This window comes from Corvus moneduloides, chromosome 4 (genome assembly GCF_009650955.1).
Source record: "Corvus moneduloides isolate bCorMon1 chromosome 4, bCorMon1.pri, whole genome shotgun sequence".
Classification (NCBI taxonomy): domain Eukaryota; kingdom Metazoa; phylum Chordata; class Aves; order Passeriformes; family Corvidae; genus Corvus; species Corvus moneduloides.
The window spans coordinates 6,792,857-6,807,560 of record NC_045479.1 but is presented as its reverse complement, the minus strand read 5'-3'; the positions used below and the strand labels follow the sequence as shown (position 1 = coordinate 6,807,560).

At 47.8% G+C, this 14,704-nt stretch overlaps 1 protein-coding gene across 6 annotated transcripts in view; it reads left to right on the top strand.

Moving 5' to 3' along the window:
* Window positions 1-14,704, top strand: part of IQSEC3 (IQ motif and Sec7 domain ArfGEF 3) — a 100,247-nt gene that overhangs the window by 61,305 nt on the left and 24,238 nt on the right. For 5 of the 6 annotated variants that reach the window (XM_032107713.1, XM_032107707.1, XM_032107711.1 and 2 more), the window contains 2 exons: window positions 6,351-7,429; window positions 11,571-11,732. In XM_032107713.1, the coding sequence (XP_031963604.1) occupies window positions 6,357-7,429; window positions 11,571-11,732 (1,235 nt within the window). In that variant the 5' untranslated portion in view covers window positions 6,351-6,356. The remainder of the gene's footprint in view (window positions 1-6,350; window positions 7,430-11,570; window positions 11,733-14,704) is intronic. The other variant, XM_032107708.1, reaches the window with a different exon arrangement.

Genomic DNA, 14,704 nt, shown 5'->3' with positions numbered 1-14,704 from the left:
CCCCACCTCTGGCTGAGTCACCCTTTCACCCAAACCTGCCACTGTCTGCTCCTCCTTGCCTGGATTCTGTGGTCCAAAATGGACCTAGAAACCCAGCTGTGAGTGCAAGCTTAGAGATGGGCATCCAGAGGTAGTGCCTTGCTCCCAAGCGTACAGTGCTTGTGGGGCTCCCAGCAGCTGGTTGTTCCAGGTGACCTCCCTCATGGGAGAGTCTCCAAGAACCATCTTGCCATCTTGGATCATGCGGGGCAGGCCCCCAGCACACTTCTGCATTGGCATGAGCTTTCAAGAGGAAGTGGGGTTTATTCAGTGAGTCTCCTGCACAGTATCTACCATGATATTTGTGCACTGCTGCCACCACTGCCCTCAGTCCAGAGTAGGATGCTGAAAAGATAGGCAGGATTACCACGCTGAGAGAAAATGACTCAGTCCTAGACGTTGCAAGCCTTGCCTTCTGTGCCTGAGGCGCCAGCCTAGCTCCAGAACACAAGCGTGCTCGTCTCTAGCTCCATCTCTGGATGGGCTCCCAGCAGGGGACAGTGGGACAGGGTCTAACAGCAGCTGGCCTCCTCCCTCAGAGATATTGAGGTGGAATGTGCCCCCTCCCTCCATGTCTCTGCAGATTACAGTCCAGGAGAGCTGTTGTGCTAAACAGAACCTAAAGCATAATTTCTGCCTTTTCCCTGGGAAGGCAGCTCAACCAGAGGCTGTAGGATATGCAGACCATGCAGTCTGTGAGGTGAGGAGGACAAGCAAACACTAGTGACAGTGTCCGGATTATGTTCAGTGGGAGAATTCAGTGGGAGCTGTGCTATTGCAGCTGAAGGGTCTCAGCTAATGAGGTTTTCACAGAAGAAGCTGCTACTTCTGGGACATCTCTCTACCACTTCTCTCAAGGCACTGATTCTGTCCCTAAACATACATGTCAGATCACTGACCCAATAATTTCTGAGCAAAGGAGACACCTTGGCTCTCTAACTCTGTCTTTCTCAAAATACTGCTTACTCAACTCAGACAGAATTCTTGCTTCACACCAGGAAAAAAAAAAAGAAAGACTAATTAACTGGCTTCACAAACTAATGTGACACATCCTCAGGGTGGGCCACATCTTGACTGCTATATATGGGCTTAGCCTCCTCGTTGTCCTAGAGCTGCTCTGGTTTGTCCTGGGGAGTGTCTGTCCTGTGTTATTTTAGCTTTAAGGTCATGTTGCCATATCATTGTTCTTGCAGCAGAGGCCAAACCTGCCCTGGATGCATGTGAACAAGAGAGATGTGTTTAGCTGATTGTTCATTAATGGCTGGTGCCCGCAGAACTGACCTTGCAGGGACTGAGCTTATCTCCTTGGTGAAACCACTTTTCTCACAGCAAAGGGGCCTTACAATTTGTGTGCCCCTTCAGACGCACGGATGTCCTCAGTGAATTGCCTCCAGCTCTGGCAGGGGGTATTTTCAGGCAGCAAAGAACACTATTTCTTCCACCCTTGCACTGTAGTATGTGTCTTTATAGGTATTCCTATCAATTTACTCATCAGGTAGCTCTCTTAAATGGTAATAATGGTAGTAGGACCTGCACAGTGCTGTCCCAGTAGAGCCCTACTTATAGCAGAACTTGTAATACAGGAATAGAACTTACACTAAGAAAAACAGGTGGAAGGAGACATTTTTAGTCTCACTGCACAATTGAAGTCACATTTACCTTTTGAGAGAGGACTGAGTGCTAGTAAGGAAGGAGGGTAAAGTGCAGCCTCCTCTGCAGAGCTTGGACCAGTCATTGCCCCTCAGCATCATCCTAGAGAGCTCATGAGTGGCTTCATGTCTCTCCTTGCTCCCTACCCCATGAAACAGAGAATTCTGATAGTGAGCAGAGCAGAAGTACTCTATGCTTGTGATGCCTTTTCCTGGTCTTAAAATCAGGAGTCATACACAGTTAGAAGGGGAAAAGGGATTTTACCTTGGTATTTATTTTAAGGATCCTTAGGTGCACACGGCCAGGTCGCATGCACTGAAATGCACACCTCAATGCACACCCCAAAAGATCTGGTATAATATTATAGGTTTTACTAATTAGCATATCTATCAAAGATTCCCCAATGAGAGGCTCGAGTGAGCCCCCCTCCCTAAGGAACCTTCCCCTGGATGGTTCTATCTCAGGTTACAGAATGTGTTCCGGAGAGGACCTTGGGGTCTGGGGCACACTGATCCCTAGCTATGAAGCTTCTAAATGTTGAGTCTCTTAGCTTGACAAGCAAGTGCAAGAATGTAGGCAAAAAGCACTAAGAATACAGAAGTTGTAAAAAGGTATAACAGGGGTATAAAAGAAAAGGCAAAAAATCTTCATGGCATCACTGGGGATCACAGGAAAGAGGAGCATGCTTTCAGTCACACATACTCTTGGGCTGTGCTGAAGGGCAGCAGGTGTCCCGTGGATGAAGGAAAACACCCCACTAACAAATATCCCTTAGAGCAATGTCCTTCCATTGTGAGAAGCTGGAGGGAGGGGGAAGCATTAAGAATGAGTGAGAGAGAACATGTATGCTTTGTATGTCTTTTTTTTTTTCTAATTTTGTCTTTTTTTCTTTGTAATTTTTTTACAATGCATGCATTGCCTTGAGTGACTCAGTTTCTGTCCCTGAGCCTGATTCTTTTCTTGTTTTAACATGGTGGCACATCACCATGCTCAGTGGCAACCAGTGCTAACCGAGAATAAGAACAGGCCATGATCTCTCCTGGCAGATTTATGAATTTATGCCTATGGGCAACAGAGCCATGGGGCATGAGCCTCAAATGTTTGGCTGTATCCAGGCCTGCACTTTGGCTTGCCTTAGGCTGACCATGTTAAATCTCCCTTCATCTGCAATCCTTCATGGCAGTGGATATTTCACAGCCATTTCTAATTCAGCCACAAGGCCTGAATTGCTCAGAATTGGTATTCATATTGAGGCCCAGAAATGTATTAAGCTAATTATTCTTTGAAATCCCTGCGATCCCCCTCCTGCATTTCCCTTCCTTTGGTGCCGGCTGTCAGATCATTCCCCAGAGAAGAGTAGCTTTAAGTAGGCAATTACTTGTGATTCATAGGGTTTATTAGGAGTGAGAGAAGGCCAATCAGGTCTGGCCTTTCTCGCCTCTCAGATGGGAAGAGAAGGTTCCTTCAGCCATACAGACATACATCTCCATTACCCGTGACTGCTGTGGTGCTAATGGATGCCCTTTCCTCCTCTGGAGAGGAAGAACACAGGCTACAGCTGTGTGAAATCCTTAATTCCTTTGGACTGTCAGTTAGCTCGACCTGACAGCAAATGAGTACGTCTCAGACATCAATAAGCAGTAAATGGCTGGGCTACAGCAAAGAAAAAGAGATGGAGACCCACTGCTACCAAACACAAGAGGGGAGGGTGCCTCTCTCTGGGGGGGGGCTGCGTCTGGCTCTGCCAGTTTTCTCAAGCATCCCCTGGAACAGTCCCTGTCCCTGTTATCCCAGCTGAAAGGTACTGTAGGATTTCCCTTTCTTTGGACGGTGCCAGTTGGCAGTGGACCACATGCAGAACCCATTCTTGCCCCCCTGGTATGAGCCAGAAAACAGACCAGTTGGGAAGTCCTCTCACTTTAGATCTTGTTCTGCTCCTTAATGTCTTAGTCCTCCGGGAGGACGGAGATTATGAACTGCAAAAAGCTGGTGATGTTTTTTATCAAGGTACTGACAGCTTGCTCTGTTCCTTTAGACTTTTAGAAGGATCTCTCCTCACTAGTTATTGAAGTCTGCCATTTTTGGAACTGTCCTTGCATGAGATAAACTGGCCTTTTACTTCAGATCAGCAGTGACATCTTGTCTTGGCCTCTAATAAGATCAGAGCATATGAATTTCATGTTTTCAGAATGGCTGTCACCTCTTTGGAAACCTCAGATAATTGTAAGGCTCCTGCTTCTGCTTTATTTTGCATTTTACAGTTATTCTGTCCCTCCCATTTGTTCCTCTTTCCCTCCTAACACAATTAGCTCTACATTTTCATTAACCAGATCATTATTTTAAGTGCTCACGGTCAGTTGTCAGTAATAACTGTCTGGGTTGGGCCTTTGCAGGTTATTGGTTTAATTTACACTTATCTGCATGAGCCTTCCTCCTGAAGGAAAGCGCCAAGGGATACTTCAGTCTCTTTCCAGGCAGGCCAGCTTTAAAGACGTGTCAGGAGTGCTGGTTTTATGGTGGGATTTAAGATGTCCTTGTTTATTCAAAAGGCCTGCTGCCAGGTCTTGTGGTAAATGACACTGAATCCATGATTACTGTGGGGGTGATTTTTAGCATCATTTACGCAGACCCTTTCTGGGTGGGCAGCAGTGAAAGTATTAGGCAAATGTTCTTGAAATTAGGAGTAAGCAGAGCTCTGAGCCAGCTGCCTCTACAACTGCAGTGACCAACCCCATTACTAAGAAAACTGCTGGTGTTTCTCAGTGCTGGTCTTTGATGTTTGCCTTGGACAGACTGTGAGCTCAAGGGCCAGGCAGACAGAAAACAGAAGCCAACCTGATGTTTGAGCACAAGACAAAGGTCCCTGCTTCATGTCCAGAGAGGGAAATATGAAAGGATGCACTCCCCATCCCACTCTCTTCCATAAATATCAGCCTCCCAGTACTTGCTCCACAGCCAGGATATCAGTGCAGGCAAAAAATGGCTGGGCTTATGTTGTTCCTCTCTGCCTGTCATCTCCCAAGGTCACATTATCTTCCTCTGCTTCCAGAGGAGAAAGTATTGGAAGGATTCCAGAGGTCATTTGCACTTCTCATAGCTGTCAGACCAGGCGTCCACGTGTACCTACGTCACTCACTGGTGGTTTTATCTGTAACTTTATGTCATGTTGTAAAAAAGAAGAAGGAAGCAGGTGACATGACATGACTCTGTGAGCTGATGCCTCAGTCTCACTTTGACTGTGAAAGCAACTTGCACATAAGCTCAGACCTTCTGTGAGCTCAGTTCTTCAAACTGTGTGAGTACTGGGCCAACAAGGCATGGTGAGGGACAAGTGGTATGTCTGGGGATGAGGATGCAGTCAGTAAAACTTGTCCTTTGGTTCTGCGAATGAGCTCCTACTCACCACATGACTGATGCAGTGAATCCTCTGCTAATCCAGGACTGACTTAACCAGCACTCTCAGTCCTGCCCTTCATCATTTTTTGGTTTTTCCACATGTGTGCACACACTTATTAACACTACAGTCTGCACCTGCACTCTGCCCTGTGAAGTGCCAGCGATGTAGAGTTCAGCTCATAGTTCAGCCTAAGTCTCAGTGAAGGTAGTTTAAGTTCATTCTTTTTTTTCTTCAACCCCATCTTCCACCTTCATCTTCACACTGTCCCCCTTGTCCTCTGTTAGTCACTCGTTGGAACCAAATCATCTGTCATTCTCCTGGAACTTGTTGGTGAAAACCCAGCTGCAGAGGAAGAGTGGGGAGATTACCAGGAAGTTTAAATTCTAGACTACAGGAATGACTATACATACCTGCTTTGCTGAAGCCAGTTGAGATGGTGCTCAGCTGTGTGTTGATGTATTTACATGTGTTTGTTTTTACCAGCTCAGGAAAATCCTCCTTCTACTTGTTTTTAGTATCTTGTCTCGACACTTAAAATTCAGATTTTTTTACCTTTCAAAATCGAGAGTCTTTCTTTTTCTGGGTATTTTTCTTTTCATTGCTGGCTGACACCTGAAGAACTCACATATCAAAAAGGAAGACAATCTGGGATCCAGAGTGCTTTTTAAGAGACACAAACTCAGAACAAACCCAGCCTCCACTAACTTATATGGAAGTTGATGTTTCTCACTAACTGCTAGATCAAGCCAGCATTCTCTGCATTTAAAAATTGAATTCTCTTCCCTTTTTCTAAATGATTTCTCCTTTCCCTGAAAGTATTTCCTAAGGTTGCTGAGGAGGGGAGAAGCACTAGTAACACTCTGAGACAAGAGATAATGCTTAACATTACCAGGGCACCGCTGAGCAGGAAGACACATTGCTGGAACGTCGTATTCCCAGTGATGAGCTTGCCCTAAAGGCCATCAGAAGTGAGTCTGCAAGGGAAGGGCACCTGCAGGCTCCAGCTTTTATGACTGGCACTCAAGCAAGAGGCATGATCCCGTTACAGCTGTGAGGAAGCTCGTGGTGCTGATGATTTAGCCAGTCATGCCCAAAGGGGAACCTTCTGTTGAAATCAAGGGCATGGCATTGCAGGGAAAAGCTAATTCAGTGTCAGAAGTTCCTTTGACAGTCATTGAGGACTAATCAGTGTAGGGACTGGGGCAACAAGAAGCCATCGGGAGGCAATTGGCAAAAACTAATGTCTCTGTTCTCTATTTTTCAGATCGAAATGCTAGAGCACAAATACGGCGGCCACCTGGTGTCTCGCAGAGCAGCTTGCACCATCCAGACCGCGTTCCGGCAGTACCAGCTCAGCAAGAACTTTGAGAAGATCCGCAACTCCCTGCTGGAGAGCCGCATGCCACGCCGCATCTCCCTGAGGAAAGTCCGCGTCCAGAACTCAGAGAGCTTCTCCGCGGAGAAAGCCCTGGTGGAGGGGTACAACTTCGTGGGCATCCCACTGGTGAGGTCCCCGTCCTTGCCAGCCACCATCAGTGGGGCACTGACCGAGCTGGAGGACTCCTTCACAGAACAAGTTCAGTCCCTGGCCAAATCCATCGATGATGCCCTCAGCACCTGGAGCCTGAAGACCATGTGCTCCCTGCAAGATGGGGGCTCGTACCAGATCAGGGAGACCTTCAGCGCTAGCTCCATGCAGCCAAACCAAGACTTAGAAGCTGAGCTGCAGGATCAGGAAAAGGAGGAAGGTCTCCTGCCAGATACTCTACCCAAGAGCAGCAGCACTCTCATGATGGCTTTTCGAGATGTCACAGTTCAGATTGACAACAAGAACATCTCTGTCTCCTCATCTACCTCGGTGTCCATGGCAAACTGTCTCAGCAGCAATGACCAGGCTGGGCTCTCTCAAGCTACCAAGACTGAAGAGAGCCCAGGAGAAGGGGAGGGAGAAGCCAGTGAACCACCGTCTGCCCCAGAGAGCTTGCCTGAGAACAGCCACATGCTCACCGAGGTGGATGTCAGTACCAACGGCACGGGGGACAGCAGTGCTGAGCCGGATCAGATGGCAGTGCAGAAGCTCCAGTTTGACACAAGCAATGAGGCAGGGCAAAGCAAAGGCTCCGAGTCCGAGAATGCAGACAACTCAGAGCAGCTGAGCAGCAGCAGCACCTCCACTTCAGCCAAGTCAGCCTCTGAGGTGTCCTCAAAAGAAGCCCTGCAGGCCATGATCCTCAGCCTCCCAAGGTACCACTGCGAGAACCCAGCCAGCTGCAAGTCCCCCACACTTTCCACAGACACCATGAGGAAACGCCTTTACCGCATTGGACTGAACCTCTTTAATATGTAAGTAACTCTTCCTCTGCTTCCCGGCCTGTGTTATGCCTCACAGGGACAGATGATGGCAGGCTCTTGGTCTAGATCCATATCCAGGGAAGTTCGTTTCTATTCAAGGGCATGACCATCTGGGCATGCAATGCACAGGACAGGTTGGCTTCCCAGAAGCTCTTTCCCTAAATTCTCCCAAGCACTGTCCTTCTCTTCTGCCTAACAGAGGAACAAGCCCTCTGTCCCATGAGTAGTGTCCATGCTCTCAGAATTCACTGAACCTTCAGTTCCAGTTGCTGTCCATTTGGCATCCACCAGATGAGCCTGGAATCGCTCTGGTTCACTCTGTTGCAAAGGAACAAATGCAGCTGGGACTGTAAAGCCAGCCCTGGTTACTTAACATAGGGCAATTCCAAGTAAAGAGACAGAGAGACAGAGGTAGAGCTGAGCTTAGCTAGCCCAGTATGAGTCATAATGACAAAATTATGTCTCTGGCTGTCATTTTTCTTCAGATACTTGGGTAGATTTTCGCCTGACAGACCAGGTTTAGTCACCTGTCTCTCACATATCTGAGTTTGATATCCTATGAGAAGGCTGTAGGTGTGAAAGCAAAAGCAGAGCTGAGGTTACCATCAGAGGAGGGTAAGTCACAGGGTCACACGTGGATTGGCAGAAAGCAGCTAAGGAGTTTTAGATTTGCTCATTGCCTTTTGATGAGACTTCTCATCTAAGCAAGCCACAAGAAGTACTGGGTTTTACTTTATCATCACGCTCTCATATCTCTGTCTTTCATTTTCCACTTGAGTCCCCTAACAATGAGGAAGAAATGAGCCCATACTAGGAGAATGTTTTTCCACACGTTATTGTGGGCATTTTAGTCAAAGCAAGGACTGATCGTTATGCAGTCCTAGGCAGAAGTTTGTCACAGACAAAGGGGCAACGCACAGGACTTATATATGTGTACCATGGAGGCTGTGGACTCCAGGAGGCAGGACCCAGGAGGACAGGTTTTTAGGATTGGTCTCAGAGCACATCTAGAAGGGAAGTGATGTTAGGTCAGACAGTTTTGGGACTCTTACAGAACTGAGAAGGACATGTTTCCAGTTCTAAGATCAGGTTGGAGGACAGGAGTGAGGAAACTAACGTGTTAGCCTTGGGGAATGACACCTTTCTTCATTCTCTGAGTGGTATCTAGGGGACACATGGTTCCCTTTGTGACTTCCTATCCAAGGGGCTGGGAAGGCCATTAGGCTTTCTGCAGTTACTTGGTTGTTGCTTTCCCTGTCTATTTCCAGGAGAAGCCAGAAGAAGTTTACTATTGTGGGGTTTGGAATGTGGGCACTGATCCGTAGGGCATGGAGCTGAGGCTGTGTGTGCATGTGCTCACATCCTTTTTCCTGGCTTTCCCTGGAGCAAGAGCTGAAAGCCTGCAGTTTCTAGTGGAATCTGCCACAGTCTATCTGGCCTTGCCCTGCATTTTTGGAAGGCAGTGCTCTGGCTCAGAGCACGCCTTTGGAAACACATCGATGCAGTGTCACTTTACCCATCCTTGCTGCACTGTGAGGGGGTGAAATCCCTGGAATGGCGAGTGCTTCATTATGCAGCACTGCTGTAACAGCTCAGTGTGTGTGGGCAGCTGGCTGCGTGGGCAGAGGGAAAGCCAGCAGGACGTGAGGAATCCCGCAGCATTTGCTGGCTCTTCTTCACACCCCTGCAACACCAAAAATGAGTAGCAGGGACCAGGCTCAGGAGAGAGGGGAGTAGAGTTGTCTGCTGCACATCTGGGTAAAAGCTGTATGCTGCACTACATGGGATACATCTGCAGGTGTTCAGTGGCAGAGATGCTGTATTGCTATCAGGATTTTGTGGAGAACAAATTGAATCCTGGGAAAAACTGATGAAAGGCTGCTGTTAGTGAAAGAATATTTGAGTTATAGTCTAGGCAGTTCAGGAGAGCTGTCACAGCTGGACTGTTTCATCCTGCATCCTCTGATGGCATTGTGTTTGCCACCTCTACTGAACACCTGTACATCCATGCCAGTGTGTGCATTTTTCTGGCCATATTCAGCTCTCAGCTCCTCTGGAGTGGATCCAAACTCAGTCCAGTGACCGGAGTCACACAGGTGTAGCTGAGTTCATCCTCATGTTGTGAACACCATACTGTCCCTAGCCAAACACCAAAGTGTGCAGGTGGACGTTCATTTTATGAATCTCTGTTGCTTAGTTTGACTTGTGTCCTGACCATATCACCTTTGCACTTAGCAGGGAACTTTACCTGTACTCTTCGATGGTGAACCAGTAGGTCTGTGTGATAATAAAGAAGGTGTATTGCTGCTTTTCCATGAAGAAGGCCTGGGGTTTTCAGTATCAGATCTTGCACTGTCCTATTTATAAATTTGATTGTTCTTGCAGCCCTCTCCCCAGGGATGCCACACTGCCCAGGATATTTTCTTTTGACATTACAGAGTAAGCAGAACTATTTCAAGCCCATCTACTTTTTATATGCCCGTGAGGCCCCTGTAAGGAGCAGGCCATTCTGCTGAATGCTGATCCCCTTATAGCTAGACATATGTTGCTCACCCACATACTTCACCACCTGACAATGTCACAGTCTGTGCCTGTGCATATCATGCATTCGCGTGCTCTGAAATCTCATCCTATTCTTTCCTCACCCCAGGAAACTGCCTGAGCAAACTCGCTTCTTGAGCCTTGACAAAGAACCCTGAATTTGGATTAATGATGGAAGTATAACATCATTTCATGAAGTCACCCTCTTACCTTTCTCCACTTGCTGGCTCAAGAAGTGTGGCAGTCTTCCTGCCATTGCAGTGATTCACCTCAGCAAAGCACATCATGACAGAGACCCTTCAGTGAGACAGACTGAAATATAGGAAGAAAACTTCCTGCACAATACGCCCGTACAATTTGTTCTTGTCTGCGCTGTGAGACAGGCACCACATAGGCTCGCAGGCACTCCTAGGATACACAGGGGCTCATAAGAAAGATGGGGACAGATGTTTTAGCGGGGCCTGTGGCAATAGAACCAGGGGTAATTGTGTTAACCTGAAGGGGGGCCGGTTTCAATTAGATGCGAGGAAGAAGATTTTTACAATGAAGGTGGTGAAACACTGGCACAGGTTGCCCAGAGAGGTGGTGGATGCCTCATCCCTGGAGATATTCAAGATCAGGTTGGAGGCATCTCTGAGCAACCTTGTCTAGTTGAAAATGTCCCCACTCACTGCAGGGGGGTTGGAGTAGATGGCCTTTAAAGGTCACTCCCAACCCCAACCACTCTGCTTCTGTAAGAGCTGTGTGTGCAGGCACAGACACTAGCACACTAACAAGCAGAAAATCACTCCCATAGCCAGGCAATCAGGCCCACTCAGCACCAGACCTGTTCTCGGAGAGACACAGCCACAGAAGGAGAAAAGCCCTCTGTCTGCAAGCCGCACACTGCTCCCTCTCTTCTCTGACAAAGCATTCTCTGGGTGCCTTCTCTCACACACAGAGATTTCTGCCTGATGGCATGGATCAATAGAGAAGGGACAAAAAACACAGCTAAGGGTGGGGGAAGTGGAGGAAGAGATAAGCAAATCTGAATATGGGATTTCTGTTCAGGCAGCCAACATCAAGCTCAGGTGAGGCAGGTAAAAAAGTATCACTCAACGCTGAGCATTGAAAATGTATGAAAAAGAGAATTATTTATGTAACAGAAAAAGTGCCCATCTTTGGTTATCCCCCTTGGAGCCTTGAGCCTCGAGCCTCATTTGCCCATAGACCATGGCAGCAATGTCTCCTAAGTTTCTTCACAGAAGAAAGAGCCTTTGACTCTGGAGCAGATGGATGGCAGAAGAGTCACTGACAAGGTGTGGTACAATGCAGCAGGACCCTTTGAGGCAGTGGCATGCCACTTGTGATTACCAGGTGACAGCAGGTGCTGCAAGTGACACAGCAGGTCCTGTGACATCTTTTTGTCCTCAGCAGCAGCTAGGGGGCACATAGCAAGTCACATTTCCTCACGCTAACCAGTCCCATTGCTGACACACACATGAACTCGTAGGAGCTCAGGCACGTACCAAGGGCTGCATTGATGCAAGCCATGGGGTGAGCCTCTGAGAGATCAACGCAAACTCACCATGTCTCTGTCCTTCCCTTCCAGAAACCCAGACAAAGGCATCCAGTTCCTGATCTCCCGAGGCTTCATCCCGGACACCCCCATTGGGGTGGCACACTTTCTGCTCCAGCGGAAGGGCCTCAGCCGCCAGATGATTGGGGAATTCCTGGGCAACAGCAAGAAGCAGTTCAACAGGGACGTCCTGGAGTAAGTGTGGAAATCTCTTCCCCTCCTCCCTGCACTCTAAAGGAGTTGCCAGCCCACTCTGCCCCTGGCTGCACCAGGAAGAACTTTGTTGTCCTCCATGCCACTTCATCCCCACTCTTCAGGAACTCCACCATTGCCAATCCCTATCTGGCATCCCTCAACACATTTCCCAGCTATGTGATTGACCCTTAACATCATCAGTTTTTTCATTTCAGTCCCTCCTCAGAAGGCCTATGGTCACCTAGCAGGAGTTCAGCACTGTCAGGTAGTAGAACTAGACATGCTGGCAGGTTTGGGGGCTGCGAAACTCTGAGGCTATCCCATCCATAGAAAGCACTTCTGATGCCTTCTGGGAAGTATTAAGAGAGGCAGAGGAGGAAAAATATCTGCTCCTTGCTGTGAGACCAGCAGGGAGAAGTGAATACTGGCTATACACTCAGTTTTCTTTCTGTCCAGGTTGGAAATTGGTGGCCCTTTGAGTTTGTCCAAGTGCATTAGGAGGATAATAAGAAGGGGGTTGGTCCTGTTCGTGGTGAGGAGGAGGTCTGCATATGAAAACATGCTACTAAGGGCTTGTCATTGCCACAGCAGCCACAGAGCACTGAGGAACATCCTCACTCCAAAATCTCCAACAAGCTGAGCTGTCCTTTTCCAGAACAAAATCTGAGGTTTCCTTCCTGCTTCTGTTCAGTGGCTGCCTGTGCTGGATTGCTACCTTCAATTCTCTCACCGTGACCCTCTCCTGGTCACAAGCCATGCATCTCTCAGCCTACACCTCTCTCCTCATGCAAGTCTAGCTCATTCAGAGACCCATTTCAAGGCATGACCAGCACTCAGCTAGGCTTTTCTTTTATTATGCAGAAGCACAATTCTTAGTGAGAGCTGCCTTTCCATTAGGCAGGAAGTCCTTTGCACTGGGTCCTTTATTATGTTCTCCCATTCTCCAAAATGTTCTCCATTTCCCTTGAATTTTGCAGTGGTTTCTCTTGAACCAAACCATACAAAAACTCCAAATCCCATACACGCACCCCACTTCTACTCCAGGGAAAGACTGGAGGATACCAAAGTTCAAGAGCTAAATCTAGGCCCAAATTTTAAAATTGATTCCAGCTGCAATTGCTGCTTCTTATTGCTGCAGGCACCTGGCATGTGGTCTATCTCTTTTTTTAATATACTGTAGGGGTATTGATTTGGCCAGCAACAAGACACATGTACTCTCCAGCCTCTTCATGCTGAGAGCTACAATTAAAAGTAATTGCCTCTTTTTCTCCAGTAAGCATTGTGTGGGCTGCTTCCCCTGACAGATAATCTGCTGAAGTCCAAACCTAGCCTCTGCACACACAGGGAAATATTGCAACAACAGTAGGCTGACACTTCCTTGTAATCCTAAATCTGGCATCATCCCAGCAAATGACCATGTTCCTCTGCCTCACATAGGACTACGAACTCTGTGTCACCAGCTCCTGGGAACAGTCCCTATTGCAAAGCCTGGCGTCAGCCTCACTGTCCAGGAGCTGCTACGTTGGGGTTGCCTGTCCCGTTTCTGCACGTGGCCCGGGGGCTACTGGAGCAGGTGGCCCTACTCCATCGTGCTCATTACTCGAAGCTTCCACTGCCCCTCTTACGGTAACACTCCAAACGTTCAGTGAAAGAGTGACCTTGCCCATCCTATTAACAGCTGTAGAAAACAAGGCTCAAAGATGGGGACTGAGATATTAAGGATGTGTGCACATGGATATATCTTGGGCAGGGACTGAAGAAGTATCAAGCAACTGGGTCTGAATTCAGGGTTCAAACCTGTGTCTGATCTCTCCAGGCAACAGATGATATGCTTGCACTAACAATCTGTGCTGCCATCCCCTCTTCACAATAAATGGCTGATTCGTCTTCCTTAAAGGCAAAGATGAAAGTAGGCTTAAAATACACAAAGAATATTCTAAAACAGGAAGGAAAAAAACATGCACGTTCAGCTAGTTATAGCTGTGCCATTTGAAGGTACTTTCTTCCTGTGCCAGTTCCGAGCTTGGGGGTAGCGATGGTTGGTGGGCTTTGCAAGCAAATTTTTTGTCAACTGCTCATGAGGGCTGGATGGGCAATGGCTGCACACCCAGCAGCATGCTATGCATGGAAACAAGGCATTGAAAGGAGAAATTATGGCCCAGAATTATAATCTTGGTTATTTTTCCTGTCCATGCTGCAGGAAGAAGAGGGCTGGCAGTGTTGTACAGTGTGCTGGCATTTCCAGTGCCCTGTATCTCAAGGGCTGGTCACAACTTATGAGCTGTTTCTATGGGAACGAGAGGCAGATCAAAGACCTTTTGGCATTTTAGAACTGTCTAAGACCTAATCTGGTTCTCATTCCCTATCCAACTCCCATCAACTAGCTCAGGAACATGGACACAGGTTGGGAGAATAAACTCTGCAAGGGCTGTCTTGCTGTCCCCACATCCACCCACACTTAGCGAAGTTAAGGTACATGGTATTCCCTGGAGAGCATGTGGCAGACAGGAGAGCTCATACAGTAGCTTTTGCACAATTTGCCCAATACCACAGTCATTTCTGTGGCCCAAATGGGCAGAAGAAGAACAGGCACTTAGTCCTGCCAAGGTCAAATGCCCAGGCAGGGTGGCTGTGAGCAGGCAGTAGTGCTTGGACAGGCTCTGATCATCTGCAGCGAGCAAGCCTGTATGCAGGCAGAGATGCCTGTGATCTTTCACATCCCAAACCTGACCCTGGAGCCTCCTCTACCTCCCAAAAGCAATTTCAATTATTGATGCCACTTGCTATGTTAGTTTAGCTTTCGCTCGATGTGAAAACTTATGTTGCAGTTGTGTATTGTAAGCAATGTTTCTGTTGCAGCCAGGTTGAATTAACCCAGCTGCATGAATAAATAATAAGACAGCTTTTAAAACATCTTCAGAAGTGTCAGCCTCCCTTGTGCATTTGGAGGCAGGGCAGAACTGCCCAGGTTA